This window comes from Marmota marmota, unplaced genomic scaffold (assembly GCF_001458135.2).
Source record: "Marmota marmota marmota unplaced genomic scaffold, marMar, whole genome shotgun sequence".
Lineage (NCBI taxonomy): Eukaryota > Metazoa > Chordata > Mammalia > Rodentia > Sciuridae > Marmota > Marmota marmota.
The window spans coordinates 32,005,407-32,026,077 of NW_026000240.1; the positions used below are offsets into that span (position 1 = coordinate 32,005,407).

The 20,671-nt window shown below is 33.6% G+C and overlaps 1 protein-coding gene across 1 annotated transcript in view; it reads right to left on the minus strand.

Annotated features, from left to right (window-relative positions):
- Window positions 1-20,671, minus strand: part of Atp2c1 (ATPase secretory pathway Ca2+ transporting 1) — a 137,871-nt gene that overhangs the window by 7,490 nt on the left and 109,710 nt on the right. The window contains exons 21-27 of the mRNA XM_015487068.2: window positions 19,424-19,590; window positions 17,664-17,732; window positions 16,687-16,803; window positions 15,491-15,638; window positions 14,883-14,978; window positions 13,636-13,777; window positions 11,777-11,901 (exon numbers count right to left, since the gene is read on the minus strand). Coding sequence (XP_015342554.2) covers window positions 11,777-11,901; window positions 13,636-13,777; window positions 14,883-14,978; window positions 15,491-15,638; window positions 16,687-16,803; window positions 17,664-17,732; window positions 19,424-19,590 — 864 coding nt within the window. The remainder of the gene's footprint in view (window positions 1-11,776; window positions 11,902-13,635; window positions 13,778-14,882; window positions 14,979-15,490; window positions 15,639-16,686; window positions 16,804-17,663; window positions 17,733-19,423; window positions 19,591-20,671) is intronic.

Below are 20,671 nucleotides of genomic sequence, written 5' to 3' on the forward strand. Positions count from 1 at the left end.
AAAAAAAAAAAAAAAAAAATTTCTTTGTTTTTTACGTATGAAAAGTCTGAACTGTGAAAACAGAAGTTAGATGCCAACAAAAGAAAATAAAAACTTAGTAGATGAGACCATGCAAAGCTGATAAGCGCTATAGATACACTTCAGATTTTAAAGCAGCAGTTGAAACTATAATGGCGCCAGCTACAAAAACAGCATGCTGAGCTATTAGATATAGAGGAGGAAAAAACAATAAGAAATGAAAATAACACAAATATGTGCAGCAAAACAAGACTTTAGACCTTTTTTTGAAAAGTAGTTAATGAGTCATAACCAGTTGTTATTGGGTTTGTTTTTTTATTTTTATTCCATCCTGGGGATCCAACCAAGGGCCTTAACACACACTAGGCATGTGCTCTACAACATCCCCAACTCCTAACCAACATTTTTTAAATGAAAAAAATTAGTCTAGAAAATATCAGATACATATATTAAGTGGTTATGAAAAATTATTTTTTACTGTAATCAAAAAAGTTTGAAAGGCACCATTCTAGAAAATACTAGAGGCTGCTAACATTACAAATACCAACAGATATAAAAGTGCTGGCCAGTTCCAAATAAAGAACACGAAAGTAAAAATAAACAAGTAGAATGATTCAATACATTTGGGCAAGATCTGAAAGTATTCCAACCTTCATCTGTTCACACAGCTGTGTTCGTCCTCTCTTCTTCCACTGGCATATTCTCCATCAGTAACCTAAAGATGTGTTCAACTGGCATTTTGAACAAGCCCATGCCCTATTCCTGATATCCAGTAAACAATTCTCTACACTTTCCTTGAAATACCACACCTCAGAATAAGCCCAGCACCAGGCAATGTCATACATACCTTGCAAGTGTTGACTGGTTTTAGCCATTTACAAAGGGTAAAGCAATGTCATTTGCATTTGGAGTGTTCAATGCTACTTCCATTTCAAGTGAGAGTTTTGAAATAAGGAAATATCTTTATCATTTTAGGAAGAATGCAGAGGGCTACTTAGGTTTTTATATCTCCAAAGAGATGTTTCATTCTTAGAAAGATCAAGGAAAGAGCTTATCTGTTTTTATGAAGTGTGTTTTAACCACAAACAGTGGATCTAACAGGAACAATAATCATGTTATCCAAAATTCTCTCTTGATGCCTAGAGTTTGGGGCTGATCTAGAAATTATAATGTCCTATTTCCTGAATTATCAATACTTCTTTTGAAAATCAAACTACCCTGCATGGAAAACCATTTCCACTTTGGCAATTAACTTGTTTGGTAGGCAGCAAATTGAGAGTATATGGGCTACAGAGTTTAATTGAAAGTCAACTGAACTACATCAACTGTCTTTTCCCTTCACTTAATGGGTTCTCCTTTAGCAAAAAGAAGTCAGATTTCCTTCTCTGGCCATTGTAATCTGGGCGTTTTACTTGAAATTATCCCACCTTGCAGTAAAGGGGTTAAGAATCTAATGTCCAAGCCAGGTACAGGGGCACATGCCTGTAATCCCAGTGGCTCGGGAGGCTGAGGGAGGAGAATCTTGAGTTCAAAGCCAGCCTCAGCAACAGCGAGGCACTATGCAACTCAGTGAGACCCTGTCTCTAAATAAAATACAAAACAGGGCTCAGTTGTGGCTCAGTGATTGAGTGCCCCTGAGTTCAATCCCTGGTACCAAAAAAAAAGTCAATTCTCTCTTACTCTGGGGTAACTCGGTGTTAAACCTTCTGTATTAGCTGAGAGGTCATGGGCATTACACAGGGTGGTCTAAGGAGGGTCACCACAGAATGAGGATATATACCTGATCCTCAAAAGACTTCTTGTTTAAGCTGCTCTGAAGACAATACACAATGAAATAACAAGAATATTTTATAAAACAGTCTGTCAGGTACAAAATTGTAAAGACAAGACTGAATGCTACAAGGAGACTGCAATTACCAGGAAGAGGTTAAACCACAGGACTCCCAGACATGACTTAAGGCCTGGCTTGATTGAAGAGATAGGATTAAATTCAGATCAGGAAAAGGAGAAAATGGGAACACCTATGTAAATGCAGAATGTGATATGTCCCATGTTCCACTTCTACAATGTTTCCTGTTGTCAATCATGTCTTTAGGTAAGTCCTGGTGTTTTTTGTTTGGTAGTTTTTGCAGTATTAGGGATTGAACCCAGGGGCATTGTACTACTGAGAATATATATACATATATCTCCCCAGCCCTTTCAATTTTGAGACAGGGTCTCACTAAGTTGCCAAGGCTAGCCTTGAACTTGTGTTTCTCCTGCCTCAGCCTCCAGATCCTTGGGATTCCAGGTATGTGCACTGCACCGGGCAATCAGTCCTGCTCTTTCTGATTTAGTTCTAGCAAATGAAATCTCACCTGAGGCTTTAGAAATGTAGTATTCGATTAGCAGTTCAAGTAACAAAAAGAACTCTGGACAGCTAAGATGAATAAATTTTAGGGGTAAAATTAGAGAAAAAACCATTTACTTTATATAATGTAATCATGCTCTGTACTTAGTGATAATGATATTTTAAGTCTATTTTGTACAAGTTCATTTTGAGTTACCTGGATCTTGAAAATTCATTCATCTGTAAATATCTCTATAGTTCTTTTATGCCAACTGATCATCATGGAAAAAGAATTCAAGTTAACTTTACTTTTTCAATTTGAATTTCTAATTCAAATTAATTATAATTTTAGAAGATAAAGATCTTTATCACCTGAAAGACCCTAAAATTTTTGTTCCTTTGTGTATAAAAACAAATTAATCGGAGAATGTCTCAGTTGCCCTTCCTATAAAATGAGAATTGTCCATAAGTGAAATTGTCTAAAGATAAAATAATATTTTTAAGTGCCTGTGTACTTAGCAATGGGTGATAAACAACAACCACTGTTATGTCCACACATGAAAACCAAGAGTGAAGCCAGGGATCTGGGAAGTGAGTGAGTGCCGAGCAGCACAAAGAGTAAGATGCCATGAGACCAGAGTTATCAAAGCTAAGAGTAGAATTCTGCAAAGGCAAATGAGATAAGAACATGGCTAAGAAAAAAAGGGAAAGAGGTGTGACACTGAGGCCACATTGGAAAGAATGGAGAACTACCAAGAGAATGAAAGGGCAGATAAGCTCTAAATCAGAACATGAAGACCAGAAGGAATTAATGCCATATTGATTATTTGTGTCCTTCCAGCTCTTTTTCCTGTTGTCAAGGAATTTTCTGTATTTTTTTCAAAACTCAATTTGAAAAGAGTCCTGGGTATGTTTAAAGATAGAGGGAAAATAACTAAAAAATAACTGTCAGGGTTATATCCTGGCCCTACTCTATAGCCTTAAGAAGGCCAAATCCAGCTTTCCCCTAGTAAGGTTGCCAGGTATCATTGGAGGCTCCCCTCTACCACATGCTGTTTGGCTACCTGGCAAACCAGAGCAGCAACTGGAAAGCAGCCCCACCCGGACCGGGTAAAAGGATTTCATTTCTATAAAAGAACACTTACTAGTACCACACTCCAATGTGGCAACCTTGTATTTTTGATGGAATGGATATGGGTGGAATACTTGGTATTCATAATTAAATTAATTATAATTTTAGAAGATAAAGACTTTATCACCTGAAAGACCCTCAAATTTTTGTTCCTTTGTGTATAAAAACAAATTAATCAGAGAATGTCTCAGTTGCCCTCCCTATAAAATGAGAATCGTCCATAAGTGAAATTGTTTAAAGATAAGCCAGATGTATTTAGATGATGTATTTCAGTCATGACACCTAAAAGTCATTGTGCATCTTGTACCAATTTGAAATTACTATTTCTCTAGGACCAAAAGTATTAAAAACATACCTTCTCATTTTCAGCAACAGCTTTCTGAGCCATATAGGACAAGTTACTTTTTCTGTCCAGATGTCTAAAAAATGCTAAAGTTCAAATCCATCCAGCTATAAAGTTCTAAGATGAGTACCTCAAGTTGAAGAAGGAAGTTTTTTAAATTCAAAGACATGATTGTACCAAGCCATATATCAGGGTGTTAAAATGACAGAACAGATGAATTATAATATGAAAAGTGCTTCAGCTACTTTCACTGAACTTTAATTTCAGGGAGAAAAATCAAATTTCAAATGAATGTGTAGCACTATACATCTCTTCTATTCTTACTAATCCTGGCAACAATTTATATATTTGGTTGAGAAAGTATAAGAAACTATTAATACACATACACACACATAGTTTAAGAAACTATTTTCCTATTCTCACTTTTGAGACACATGGAGATTTCTGTGTGCAGAATTACCCATTGTCATTGGAATAGGGGAATACCTAGGAATTTGGGGGTGGTGTTGTTGTTTTCTTTCTTTTTTTTTTTGCCAGGGGCTGTTTTAAGTTTCAACTTATACACACTTAATAGTATTTTTCATTTCAAAAAATTAGAATGTACCAATAATTTTGACAATTTGTAACTGTAAAAGTTATGCCATCATATGAGTTACCACACAAGATTAGGAAAACTTTGCAGGTGGTCTGTACATATTAATAATTTTTGGATCATTAACTAAGGTGCTGGTACTTGAATCTGGAAAACCAACAGTGTTTCTATGAAGGCACTGCTCTCCTCCTGAATTCCCCCTGAATTTCCTGTCTGGGTCATATTATAGGGACTAAATCAAAGAAAGTTGATGATAAGAAAAACAGGAAGTCTACTTTGTAATGTCCCAATGTTTGCTATCATGGTTATAGAATAACTATATGTAATGAGGGAGAAGGGGTAATATAATCTACACATGAGCAGATGAATTTGCCCTGAAAAAATGTGGAAACATTTTTTTAAAGTAAATACATGTTAACATTACTCAAGGGCGGGGGGCAGTATAACAATAAGAGATGCTACAAAGTACTGCCAAACCTGAAATAACACAAAATTTTTATATCTTCATTAAAATAGTAGCAGCTAACTTCTGTTTTTAAATTTCCCACTCCATTGTCACTCATTTGTGTAGGGTTAAGAAGTAGAATTAGGGATTCTTCTGTGAATATGTTAAGTTAAAAATACTTTTCAGGCACTGAAGTGGAGACATCTGTCAGGCAGTTGGATGTATGTCTGGAGTCCCCTTTCTATAGGAAAAATCTGGATCTTTGAATGCTAAATTTCCTCTCCTACTCCTCTATTTACAAATGTATCCAATGTCTACATTGTACTTTTTCCATTGAGATGCTTTCAACATTCCTTTGATGGCCTCAAGGAAAAAATAAGCACCTCTGGGGCGAAATCTGGGAATGGTGTCAATCCAAAACCCAGGTTTCTCATCACAAAGTACAATAGGCCATCTAGCTCACAGACTTATGAAAATTGTTTGTTTTTTTTTTAAAGCAAACTAAACTAACCCTATTATGAGCCATTATCTATTTTATAAAGCAAGAAGTTATAGGAGGGCCAGGAGTGGATTATAAGAATTTACTGAGAAATACTGTCATCATTTTACCTTAGAAATGATAAATACTATGTAAATACATTTGGGTTTAGAATGTTCCATTAAATCAGTATATTTTCCCCTAAGACTGAACTGTTAGGATATTTTGGTTTCTGCTTATTAAATATTTTCTTCTCTAAGATAAAATATATTTTAGCTTATTCAAATTAAAGCCTTTTTCTCTGGGAAGCATCTACTTTCTCTTTTGTATCCAGGAAGGTAGGAGAGAACTGACAGGCCACACAGGAGCAGAAAGAGGTGGAAAGAAGACACAGGGAGGAAGTTTAGGAACAAAACTCAGCTGGGAGAGCATATCAGAACACTCCACCCAGCAGAAGAACAAGCAGCAGTCTTGGTAATTGCTGGGACTACTAACAGTAAACACATCCTCCCTGTTGATGATGTTTTGGGAACAATCTGAGACATACTCCACATAGGAGCCCGATGGGAGACTCACAGACTGAAATTATATCTGCTACCAAATGCATCTGTCCCAGAGAGAACAACCTGCTGGGATACTGGAGAGTAGAAAAATTGATGCCATTTCTTTCCCAGTCCAGTGAATGCAATGTACAGGTCTATTTTCTTCTTCCTGAGTAACTACAGGAGTGGGTAAGCTTTTTCTATAAAATGTCAAATAGTTAAGTAATTTAGGCTTTTTGGAGCCATATGGTCCCTACTCCAACTACTCACTTTTACTATTGTAGTATGAATGACCAAAATATAAATCAATGTGTGTAGCTGTGTTCCAAGAAAACTTTATTTACAAAAATGGTCAGCATGCAGACTTGTCCCAAATGGCATCATTTGTCAACACCAAAACAAACAGCTCCATGTGGGTGAATTAAGGAGGATTACAATAAACTGTTTCTCTAACTTTTAACACCTCTAGCTAATTCATGGGCCATCCAGACCAGCCATGTAGAAAGATACTTAAAAATCTAATGTCATCCTATAATGCAGCCATATTAGAAAACAATATGTATGAAAACACAATTTATACCATCCTAAAATTGATCTAACACTACTTAAATGTAAAATTTGTCATGTTTTTCCTATTAGGCATACATTTTCTACATAATCACCTATTTAGTTACAGCCTGCAGTATGCTGCTCCAAGGACAGTTTTGTAAGACTTGCACACCAAGTATTTCATATTATGCCTGTAAGATGCAGACTGATGAAAAAGGGTAGTCAAGGCATAGTATTTTTTTTAACGACCATAAGAAGACTCCAAATTGCCACTTCTCAACTAAAGTACACTTCAGTGTATTTATCACAGAAGATTTTAATAGACAATTACCTTTAACATGGTTGAATAGATCTGTATTTAAAAAAAAAAAAAACTATTTAAAAGCACATATTGAGGGACTGGGGTTGTGGCTCAGTGGTAGAGTTCTTGCCTAGCACGTGCGAGGCACTGAGCTCAATCTTCAGCACCACATATAAATAAATAAATAAATAAATAAAACAAGCAAACAAGTGGATAGATAAATAAATAAAGGTGCTGTGTCCACTTACAACTGCTTTTTATAAAAAGCACATATTGAGTTCAAAAGCTAGAAATACAGAGCCCAAAAATGGATTTTTGGTATACATGTACACTATCTGCCCAATTTCCAGCACCAAGTGCTCACAATACTATGAAACATGGTTTCTATGCACAAGGTTATATTATTCAACAATACCATTAACTGCTTAAGAAATACTGGTGATGGGGCAACTGTGGGTTAGATATGAATGGAAATTCTGCCAGATCTAACAACCATGGAGCCATTACAAAACCATGGGTAAGAACATTGGTCAATTTGGCTAGAATTGAGCAAAATGGCTTAAGAATACAAAAGTCACTATCTGGAGCAGTTGTACAAATAAAGGCCATTACTAACACATCATATACATTCAGGCATATGTGCCCAATGATGGATTTAAGAAATAATTTCAAAGAATCAAAATGGCTCAAAATACTTGTTTCCACTTTTCTGCCCCAACTTCAACTTAACTTTATCGTTAATAAAAAAAGACAATTTTACCAAATTTCTGTCTAGCTTTATCAACGAAGTGGCTTGGACTTATATTTTTAATGTTTTCTAAAAAATAAAAACACATTTTTTATGCTCAATTTTGTGGCTGCCTTGTAATATTATTTACAAGGAATTGTACTACGACACACACACATATAGACGCCTACTCCCTTTCAAGCAATCTGAAAAGACCATCTTGGTTGGCATTTCAACTAGGATTTGAAATATAGGTAAAAATTCTGATTCTTGGCTGAGGATGTAGCTTAGTGGTAGACTGCTTGCCTAGCATGGCTGAAGCTTTGGGTTCAATCCCTAGCACAAAACACAAACCATTCTGATTCTCAAAATTGAGGCAAGAATTTCAAGAAGTAAGAAATTCTGCACCCAAAGATCTAGAAGTAGATTGTCTAGGCTCATTGAATGGGATATGAAGCTAGAAAGATCCAAAGAATTATGAGTAAGATGGAAAAGGCATCAAAAGACATTGTTTTCTACTATCCTACCACAATTACTTGTTCGGAGCAAGCAGGTATTTTCTAACGTTAATGCTCACTGAACAGTAAACTCAATTCTAAGTTATGCAGTTCTTCAACATACCTACAATATGCATCTTAGATGTTTTACTGCAAATACCAAAATGATGTGCAACCAATTATTTACATCAGTGTTTTCCAACTTATAACCTTAATAACAGACTCATTTGTAAAGCTCTATAACAAAGAAGACTTCAATGTGCTTATCTTTGCCCCTTGCAGTGTGAGTTTAGACAATTGTTTGCTGATTAAGTAATCACTATGTTAAAGGAACTTAAAAAAAAAAAAATTCTTACTCTGCCAAAGCTGGGTATACTCTCATTTAGTGCTTTAATTTTAGCAAAAATCAAAATTGGGGGGGGGGTTTAAAGGGAAATTGTTTTTTTACTAGCTTATAATTTGCCCTGGCTTTGATTCTCTGCTTTAGAAACCTCATCTAATATGTCCAGTGGGAAATCTAAAAGGCTACTATAAATCTCACATTTCAAATGGACCTGTGTCCCACTTGTATTATCAACACAACTTAGAGGAGGAAAGGTTTATTTGGGCTTGCGGTCTCAGAGGTTTAACCCATGCTCAGCTGACTCCACTGCTCTGGGCCTGGAGTGAAGCAGAAAATCATGGCAAAAGGGCACCTCCACTCAGGGCAGCCAGGAAGGAAGGAGAGAGGTGGGTGGAGCCAGGGACAAAATAAATACTCCCCAAGGCACAACCCCATGACAGTACGTCTGCCTACAATTACCACCAGTAATTCATTCAAATTATTAACCCAAATAGACTAATTCCACTGACAACAGTCATATCAAATGATAAGATCAAGGAAGCTTAACAAATCAGGATAATCTGTTCAGACACATACCAGTTAGAATTAATATTTATCCATACCATATTTTAATATGCAAATAAGCTACTGTTTAGATTTTAGGAGCTTTGAAAAACCACTTCAAAGATTCTCAAATGCCAATGTCAAAAGAAAATTCTAGTGCATCTGTGCTGTATTAATTTTAATGAATGTGTACTTTTTAAATAAATATGCAGAGATCACTATTAACTTTCTTGAAATAGCTTGTTATCAATTTTACCACCTACTATCTTTGTCCATGAGCTTCTGAAGAGCAGGGATGCCATTATTTCTCCACTCCTGGTAGACTCAGATACTAAATAAATGTTTCATAAAAAAATAATCAATTCATCCACCTAACTTCTTGGGTGAATCACATATGGAAGTAAATTGCATATCAACTGCCAACCAACAAAGGCAGAAAAAAGGGTAAACCTAATTAAGGTACTTAAAAATGATGTTCATTGTATATTACCTATTCATTTCAGCAAAACAACTATTTTACATGTGGCCAATGCTCACTTATACACTATGTGAAAGTGATCAAAAAAATTATAATTGAACAGATATACCATGTGTGGATATGAAAGATTAAAAACATGTCATCCCTGTACAGGTAGTTTAATGCTATTAAATAAAGGCTGAATTGGAGAGGGGAAAGTCTTTGAGTTGTGTAGTTTCGTTTTTGTTTCATTCTGGGCTATGCAATGCCCAGCACAGATGTGATCAGCCTTATTTTTTTGTGGCCAGTTTTTGTCATTTGAGAATTATCTACCTCATCAGTACATTACTTCTATTTCAAATTCTTTTCTTCTCTGATGTTTAGTCACTACAGGGTCAAAAACTGCATAAAGTAGTGTAACAATGAAAAATAATCAAATTTTATCAATAGAGACTCTAAGAGTTCTAGGACTAGAAAATAGGGCAAAAATTAAAAATTTCAATACTAACACATTTAAATCACGCATGCTAGTTTAGATTAACATATAACAAAAAAAATTTGGATCTACACTATATATTTTACTTCCTTTGAAATCAAAGTATTTCCATATCTTCAGCATCCAGATTATCTTAATGCTAACAGTGTTAATTAGGAGATGATTAACTTACGATAAAATCCTTTTATTATTATAGATCAAAATCCAAATGAAAAGACTGGCACATTAATTTGATACATGTCTTATTCTGAACCTAAAATGCAAAACAAAAGACGATGTGCACTTAACATGTACTTTATGTCTTTGTAACAGAGAATAAAAATCATTACAAAATTTAGGAATTAGATATCAAATCGCTAAAGAGAGAGTTGACTAAACAATGGCTTTGATGTTCCAGCTAATGAGAGAGAATAATATACATTTGAACATTCAGCCTGAAAGAGTAAAGAAAAAGAATGCAGACAACTCATCTCCTCGTGCTTACTTTTCAGTATTAAGGGCTCAAATAATGGATATTTTCCCTAGTATTTCAAAACTAACACTTGCAATTTAATATTGAATAAAAGCTTGAGAATGGTTTATTCTGACAGTTTACAAAATACAGAATTCACTAACTTCAAGAAGAATTAAACCTGTAAGAATCTGAAGCCATTTCTCTTTATACAGAGAAATATTCAACAGGAGAATGGATATCTGGTTTTGAATTTTTGGCCCAAATTTGCTACACATTCAAAACAAAATTAGTTACACCTATCAAGCTTTTATAAAATCTGATGGCATTATGCAAAGAAGATACATCTGTTTCTCTAGTAAGCCAGTGAAACAAAAAGAAGATAGAGAACAAATGGTGGAAGTAGAAGGGACAGATTCTGGATTGTGCTACAACCGATGCCAAAGAAGCTGCCTAGAAGATGTATGAAGAGCAAGCCAGCACGGGATCTTCCCTGAATGCCCTGGTTCATAAACCATGTACCAGGTTGGGACTTTTTATTCTTTTAGTATAGTAGTCTATACTTCCTAAGAAATGTACTTAAAAATACACATACAAAATAGTAAAAATAATAAAATTCAGTTATTCAGCTGAATTAGATTTATATTTAGAGGATGATATTTGACAAAGTATATATTTGTATTTAACTCAAAAAGGAGACATGTTAATAAAATTCATTATAAATTTCATTCCACTCTCAAATGTTTTTGACTATTTCAACTATAGATACTGTTACTATAACCAGAATGCCACTTGATAGCCTTGCATTAATTCTGCTAAACCAAAGACTTGCACCTTAATTTAAAAAACAAAGCAGCAACCATTTACACTAAGAAAAGCAAACATTTACTTCAAATTGCAGTATATGCTTTTCAATCACAAAAAGAAAGAAAAGAACAGTGATCTTACAGTGGTCACATCCTGTGCAAAAAACCTGAAATACAAAAATGGTAGCACAAGGTATCTGAGCTGCTTACGTTGTTGCAGGAAAAAGGACATACAGTAGCTGAAATATGGCACTCCTGGGAATCGACTTCTAAATCAAATAGAATGCCTTTTGAAATGATTAAATTTATTTGTGTATTAGTAAGAAAGCCCCACCACCATAAATAGTACAATATTTAAAAATAAAAAAAATATTTATATCTATCTAAGATAGTGTATTTGTACGTTAGACTTGTTTAAGTGCAGAAGGTGGTTTATGTTTTTCCTCTTTTTTTTAATTAAGTTACTGCCCCATATGCTTTATACAATCTCACTCAATTGCAAAAGCCAATTTAAATCAAGGAATATGTTATCAAAGTTGCATAATTTCATTTGGGACTGCCAGCAGGATAAAGTTTCAAATCAAGTCTTTAACATTAATGTTCATTTTAGTCAATGAAAAGTTTAAAAGTTCTCAAATCTTCATTATCCTCTTGAACTTGCCCTTCTAAATGATCCTCAGACTGCAATTCCTAGTTTGCAAATAAAAGAATGCAATATGCATCATACTTCAAGAAAAGACGACGATGTCGAACTAACATGCTTCTGGATCTTTTCCCTGCTCCTTTCAACCTTCTTTATAATTTCTGACACTATGCACACTGAAGAGGTGAGACCCAAAAGAAACAACAGATCTGCAAGAGAAAATAAGGTGGGTTTTACAAATCTTTGACACTTAGAGTCACAAAGCTAGCAGCTTACATTTTTCTAGCATTTTACCAGTTTTAAAAATATATTTTTCACAATTATTTCATGAAGAAAATATCATTACCCTCACCATCCTTTTAAAAAGTACTACTCAAGAAGTAGTAACCAATTTGACTGAAAATACCTATCTGAAAATTAAATATTCTGCAGCAATATGTTCAACTTCAAAGCCTAAAAGACTATTCCAATAGTATCCACACTATCTCAATTCTTTTTAATTGCTTTTAAAAATGCTTAAAACAGTTTTTAAAGGAAGCAATTTGGATATGAAATTAAAATAATGAAATTTAAAAAGTTCAATTTTAAAGTAAATGTTAACTTACACCAAAAAATAAAGTGAGATATTGTAATTTTTCAAATTAACTTTAAAATCCAAGAATTAAAGATAGCATTCCCATTAAATATTCTTTATTCCTCAAACTTACATAGAAAAATGAATTTTTAAAATATTTTTTTCAGTTAGTAGATGGACACAATACCTTTATTTGATTTATTTTTATGTGGTATTGAGGACCAAACCCAGTGCTTTACACAAGCTAGTTAAGTGCTCTACCACTAAGCAACAATCCCAGCCCAAGAAAATAAATTTTTTAAAAAATTTTAATATCTGTTTTTAGTTATAGATGGACAAATGACTTTATTTATTTTTAGTGGTGCTAAGGATCAAATATGTGTGTCAGGAGAGCCCTCTACCCTAAGCCACAACCCCAGTCTCAAGAAAATGAATTTTTTAAACGTTCTGTAGTTCATGTTTAATGCATGGTGTATGAAAAAATAAGTGTAATTCATAGAATTATAAAACTTTATGCTTTCAGGACCAAACTGATATTTCATGAAATAAGAATGAACAAAAATAACAAGATCAGTTATCAAAAATTAGAATTTTAAACAAAAACAATTTGTTTTTACTGACATTACATCTAGTTCTTTCTTCTTATAAGATGGGAAAAAGTTATAAACTACAATTATATTTTTTGGATACCAGGAATTTGCTTAACTACTGAGATACAACCTGAGCCACTCCACCCACCCACCCCTTTGTTTCTTGGAGACAGGGTCTCACTAAGTTGCTTAGGGCCTTCACTAGATTGTTGAGGCTGGCTTTGAACTTGTGATCCTCCTGCCTAAGCCTCCAGAGCCGCTGGGATTATAGGAGTACACCACAGTGCCTGGCTAACTACTTTATAATATGTTTCAGTTTGCTGTATTTCCGAATCATTAAATATGATTTTATAACAATTAATAATCTGTAAAAAAGAAAAAAACAGGTCAGACACAGTGGTGCACACCTGTAATCCCAGCGACTCAGGAGGCTTAGGCAAAAGAATCACAAGTTCAAGGCTAGCCTGGGCAACTAAGCAAGATTCTATCTCGAAATAAAATAAGGCCTAAGGATGTAGCTCAATGGTAAGAGTTTTTGCCTGCAATGCTCAAAGCCCTGGGTTTAATCTGCATTACCACAAATTAAAAGGAAAAAATGCAAATTTATGCCTAGAGTTAGGAGAATAACTCCCCTGAACTTCCCCAAATGAAAAAAGAAGCACTCCTTTTTTCCAGGTCATGTCAAGTTATCTTTCACATTTCATTATCTTAAAAGAATTATTAGCACAAACATTGTAAAATATAATTCACCTAAAATATATAAAGATAACATCTTTTACCCAGTATACTCAGGCTCTCCGTCTGAAAAACCTTCTGAAGTGGAGGGAAGTAAATAACTAGTAATTGTCCCATAATGGATCCAAGAACTGCATAACAAAACATTTTATTACTGCAGAGTCCAATCTCAAACACAGATTTGGTCTGTTGGAAAAGCAGAGAGTTCAGTTATTACTCTTTGTTCATATAAATAATTTGTTTATTTTCATACTTATTTCAATTTTTAATAATTAGTATCATTTATTACCTCTGAATTATATATTACCAATACCAAAAAAAATCTTTTAATTCTATCTATTACTTTGGAATAATTCAGGGAGAAGAAAGGTGAATTTTAAAGCAAACTTTTATTTATCAAAAAAGGGCTTGCTTAAAAAGAGTGAGACTATATAAATGAGACCATAAAAAGAAAGGAAACTTACTTCAGCATCCCAAAGCACTAATAAAATTTATATTTTGCTAAGTCTTTCCTATCCATTCACTGCAGAAGATAATGTAAAATCTTGAAGAATGGACCTAGTAATGTATATTTAGAAAAAGTAAAACTGTCTTTCATAAAACAAAAACACAAATACTAAGGCTTATTCATAACAGTCTCAAAATTAGTGATAATCCACCATTCTTACAAAGTTCTAGTATGGCAAATAGTAACAGTTACAGTTAAGAATATATAAAGTGCTTTAAGTTAAAACAAATAGTCAATGCCTCAAATAGAACTAGTTCTCAAGAACAATATGCTCTAAAAAAGTATCCTTAAGGTTCTAACCTATTATATTCTATTAAAACACTTTAAGACCAAAAAGCAGCAATCACACCTACTGTAAGACTTGTAAAGGAAAGCAAAATTAAATATGCTAAACTTAGACTCACTGACAGAGTGAGGCAATCAAATTGTTCTTGTCCTTACTGCATATATGAGACATATCATTTTAGCAGAGTCTATGAGGTTTGTCCTATGTTGAGATAATGTTAACCTGAATCTATCTATAGCTACAACTTATAAGAGAAAGGAAGAAAGACACACATCTGTGATTTGCTTTGATCTTTGAGTTAAAGGTAAGGCTTAGTTCCCCAAATGCTTCAACCTTATTGTTCACCAATGGCACAAGTTAGTAAGAAGGCTGTATCTGGGGCTGTAATCTGTGGCTACAAAACCAAGCAAAGCTAAAAGCCCATACTCCTTGCCTCACTCAGTAAGAAAAGAAGCTCTACTCAGTTGGGCCAATCAGCTAAGATCAATGACGCATACCTGAGATCTGGAACTTAGTGCATTAAACATGTCAAAAAACACAAAGCATGTGAACGTCATTGTTGTGTCTCGAGGTGTGATAACATTGTCTCGCAGCTGTCAAGAGGAAAAAAACAAAATGACTCTCAATGCTAAATCAAATGACCATATATGCTTTCAAAACGTTAATATTTTCCTTCCATTATGATAAGTAGCTTTAGTCTAAGATGTGAAACATCCAAGTTACTTAAATTTCCAATAGCCAGTGAACAATTATAGTCTAGATAATTAAAAGTAAAAAAAAAATCTTTTCATGAACTATATATTGAGTATTAAAACATTTATTATTTAATTACAGTAAAGTAGCTATCAAAGGCTCAGATTTTTTACTGCTCAAATTTACATGCATTAACTTTTATTGTGTCATATGGCTCTGCAAATTTAAATGATTTCAAGTCCTAAGCCAACAATTTTATCAAGCCAGAGAATGAAATCAAATCTTAAAATGCTTTTGTCATACTTTTTCAAAAAGGTCTCTTAACTCACCAGCTTTCTACATAACACACCAAAATAACTAAGAATCCTATCATACAAAATGCATAATATAGCTACTTATCCAGTGAATATACCTCACGCCAGAAGACAAATAAAGTCCCACAAACAATAATTACTGATGAAACAAGTATTTTAAGTATCAAATTTTTAGTCAAAATGCTGTCCTTCCAGTTGCGAGGAGGTTTACGAATGACATCTTTATCCACTGGTTCTACTCCAAGACTTAAAAGCAAACAGAAAAATGAATTACTTTAGGTGTTAAGGCCTCAATTTGTACTTTTAAAACTAACTAAATTTAATTATACAGAAATCTAAATGCCTTCTTACAAAAACAAAATGTTGAATCTTAAGAAAAACTGAGGGGCTGGGATTGTGGGTCAGCGATACAGCACTCACCTATCATGTGTGAGGCCCTGGGTTCGATTTTTAGCACCACATAAAAATGAATAAATAAAGGTATTGTACCCAACAACAACTAAAAATAAATATTTTTTTAAAAAGAAAAATAAAAAATTATTTTCTAGACAAAAATAACCACTGCTACTTGTACCAGTAAACACCTATAGTCCCATGTAAGGCGGGCCTGACGTGAGGATTCCTTGAGCCCAAGCGTTTATGGATAGCAAGATCAACATAACAACCCCCTCTCAAAAACAAAACAAAACTCAATCATTGATTTTATCACTATTTCTCTCCTCTTTTACACTTACATATCTGGTATAGTTTGATAGACAAATGACAATCGGCTTTCAAAAAACTGCACAATTTTATTTACATGTAAATTTATTTATTTCAAATGTATGACCTACCAAGAGAGCTTTGCAATATCTTTCATAAATGGAGTTTTGACTAGGATGATAGATTGCAATGGCTAATGATACGTATCACTCCACTACCCTATTATTATAAAATAAAATAGATACTCAAATTCTTCAATACTTTCCAAGTTTCTAGTATTGACACAGAACCTAGGTAATGATGCCGAACTCAGACGTTTTTCCATTCCATTCCATTCTTAGCAATAAAAAAGCTTACTACAGGACAGGGACTGCATCTATTCTCTGATATGTTTTCAACCAAAGTATATGTGTGACATAGCATAAAGCTTCAGATCCATACTGCATGAATAAACATTCAAAGAGAATAAATAATATGCACATATCACACAATTTATATGCTATTGCAAATTTCCAACATTATTCATAATAAAATTTTACATCGGGGCATCACAATTTCCATATCTTTCTAGTTCAAGCACGAAAAACCTTACCTCTGAGCTGGGGGTCCATCCATAATAATATTGATCCACAAAATCTGCATTGCATTGAGAGGATTAGGAAAGTTCATTAATGTAGCCAATGAGATTAAAGTTAATGCTGCTATACTCCTGTTGAAAAAGAGAGTCATTTAATCTGTCAGCAGAGTAAATTTCCTATTGAATTTGTGGTAATATTTATTTTCTACCATTCAAAAAGCTTATGTTACTACTGTAATTTTAAAAGAAGTAACCTATGCTTCATTCATGTGAACTTTTAAAATCTAACATTATTTAGAAAAATATGTTTAACAACAGCAAAGAGGGGAAATTTTTTAAATCTATGTAACAGTTTCACCAATATTCAACTGTTTTCTTTTTGGCTACAGAAAACCACTACTATTTTTTGAAAAAAAAAAAACCCTAAGAAGAAACACTGAGATATGACCCATTCCACTCCTTATATTTCAGAAGTTATTAAACAAATTCCTCAGTATCCATGGAGGGTTGTTTCTAGAAATCCCTGAAATACCAAATTCCCATTCCCTATATAAAATTTCACAGTATTTGCATATAGGTTTACATATTCTCTTGCATGCTTTAAGTCATCTCTAGATGATTTTCAATACCTACTACAATGTAATGCTATATAAATTTTTGTTGTACTGTATTATTTCCAGTATAAAAACAAAGAGGAAAGTCTATAGATTTTCAGTACTCAATATTTTTTCCAAATATTTTCTATACATACTTGAATCCACAAATGTGGAAACTGCAGATAAAATGGGTTAACAAAATATTTTGATGATGACAGAAACATTTAATTATCATATTTAGAGTCCACTTAGCATGCCATTTCTGTATAGTTAATTCTCTCTTTAGAAAACTTACTTTCAAAAACCCTGCAGAAATACACAGAAGTTTCTAGGTATGTTCTACTTTCCTATAATTTATCTAGAAGACCCATGGTTACAAATATCTTGCAAACTTACGTGCTCAGTTGAAATCTAACAAAATTTTTTATGTTGTTATAAATTCCTTTACCCTCTTCGATTGCAGACCTGAAATTTTAAAAGTAAAGATAAAATGAAAAACTTCATATAAAAATAAAGCTACATCTGTACTAAAAGACTGTGAAGCTATTTTGAGAATAAATTTCCAACTAATATATAAAAATTCCCATTCCCTATATAAAATTTCACAGTATTTGCATACGTTTACATATTCTCTTGCATGCTTTTAAGTCATCTCTAAATGATTTTCAATACCTACTACAATTTAAAAAATATCAATTTAAAAATATCAATTTTTAAATTTAAAAGAATCAATTTAAAAAATAAATTATTAAGCCAGGCATGGTGGCACACACCTGCAATCCAAACAACTTGGGAGTCAAGGATCCCAAGTTCCAGACCAGTCTCAGCAACTTAATTATGCCCTAAGCAATTTAGCAAGACCCGTCTCAAAACAAAAAGGGCTGAAGATGTAACTCAGTGGTAAAATACCCCTGTGTTCAATCTCTATTACCAAAAACAAATAAATAAAAGACAAAAAATCTAATATTTTCTTCACATAATTAAGATTAGAATATGGAAACATTTATTTTACCAATGAACTAAAATCAAATATGCTGAGATCTATATAAGCTGACTTCATTATATTTCTTATTAATTTTAATAAATCTTATTAAAGACATTTGAACATTAAAATAATAAACTGCCTCTACACATAATGCTATATATTTAAAATACTAAAATGATAATCATCTCTATGTCTCTAAGCTCATTTTTCTTATTAATATATATCAGGAATTAAACATCAATGAGCTATGTAAGAATTATGGAATTTAAGCTATCTGTTGTTCCTACACACAAGTATATATGCTACACACTACAGAGGAACTAAAGAACATTAATTTACAAAAACTCATAAATTCTTTCATTTGGCTCAATCCAGGAAAATAGGTATTTTTTTTAAAACAACTCCTTTCTTCCCAGATTTTTACATAACTCTAAGCAGGGAGAGAGGAAAAAAAAAAATCTTTATAAGAGATTGGCAATGCTCTGAGTTCTGAACTCCCATTCTCAAGTACATCACTTTAGGATACTATTGGGTAATAAAGCATCCTGGGACAGGGACTTATAATTTGACACTGCAATGAGCAAGGTTCGGTCATCTAAGAGGTTGAGATTAACATGATCTCCACCTAACCACTGTGAAACTGACTCCACAGGGTATTAAACTGCAGTCTTAAATCAATTGGAAACTATGGATGAAACAAAACTATTCAAATTTAACAAATTATGTCATGAAATGAGAACAACATGAACAACTACTGTTATAAGGAAATAAGTATGGGTGTGAATTTTATAATTTTTAATACTTACTGTAAGGTCATGTATATGCACATTTCTAAGAACCTGAATTTAACTAAAATAAAGGCCCCTAATGAAGGTTCACTATTGTACCATTGTTTTTAGTGCCCAGAACAATGTGACACTTCACTGGCACTCACTTTCTTAAAAGATAAGGACTAACCATCTATTATGTCTGTTTAATCCATACAAATCATTTTCTCTAGAACTACACATTAGGCCAGAAAACATTTATCTAGAAACATGATTTGGTCTAGAAATTAGAAACTTGGTCAATGTTTAAATACTAATTCTTTTCCAGTTGAATTATCGTGGATAAGATGTAGAAAAGGATAGAAGAAGATTCTCTTATATGCATTCACTGAAACGAAGCTTACATTATGGTTTGGAAATCATCATCCACCAGGATCATATCAGCTGCCTCTTTGCAAACATCTGTCCCAGTCTGGCCCATTGCAACTCCAATATCTGCAGCCTTCAGAGCAACTGCATCATTTACTCCATCCCCTGTCATGGCCACAACCGACCCATTCTTCTGTAGAGACTAAAGAGGAACAGGAACAGGGTGGAGGGAAGAATCCTGATGATAAAGTTGTTTCCATACAATAATGGGCTAAACAAGCACTCTCAACTATTCTTTTACAGAAATAATCCAATCAATCCATTTTTCAATAAGCTTAAATATGTGGAGTTTTTAATAGAATAAAGCTTAGGAAAAGTTGTTATTAATATTTCCATTTGTGAGAACTATATCTAAGTAGATGAACTATATATGATTCTCAGCAAGAGACAATTTTGTCTCCTCAAGGAAATCTAACAATATTTGAAGGTGTTTTTGATTGTCTTGGTTTGGGGGATGCCACCAGCACCTAGCCAGTAGCAGCTGAGAATGCTGTGAAACATTCTACAATACACAAGACAGCCCCTCACAACCAAGAATTATCTAGTCCAAATGTCAAAAGTGCTAAAACTGAAAAACTATATACAATAGCTGTCTATCATCATTAATAAATTAAGCCCATTGAATACTGACAGTTACTTTTATATACAGAAATGTGCTACATAATATTCATATATACCATAGTGGATGGAGCTGAAGAACTTGTAATGACTATTAGCATCTAAGTCCTCATAATATTGTCGCACAACACATTATTCATGTTTATGGTAAAGCTAATATAAACCTGTGCTGACAGTTATAAAAAAAATACAGCATATAATTTACAACACTATACCTGATAATAACAATAAATGACTGTTTTATACATTTACTATACTTTCAATCACTATTTTAGAGGATACTACTACTTAAAAAAAAAAAAAAAAAAACAAGTTTGGTGTGTCACACCCCTGTGTTTAACACATCTCTTGACTGCATTAAGAGGACATGCTGAGCCTGGCAGGGTGGTGCACTCCTGTAATCTCAGCAGCTCAGGAGGCTGAGACACAAAGATTGCAAGTTCAAAGCCAGCCTCAGCAACTTAGAGAGACCCTAAGCAAATCAGCAAGACCCTGTCTCTAAATAAAATACAAAAAAAAAAAGAGCTGGAATGTGCCTCAGTGGTTAAGTGACCCTAGGTTCAATCCATGGTATCAAAAAAAAAAAAAAAAAAAAAAAAAAAAAA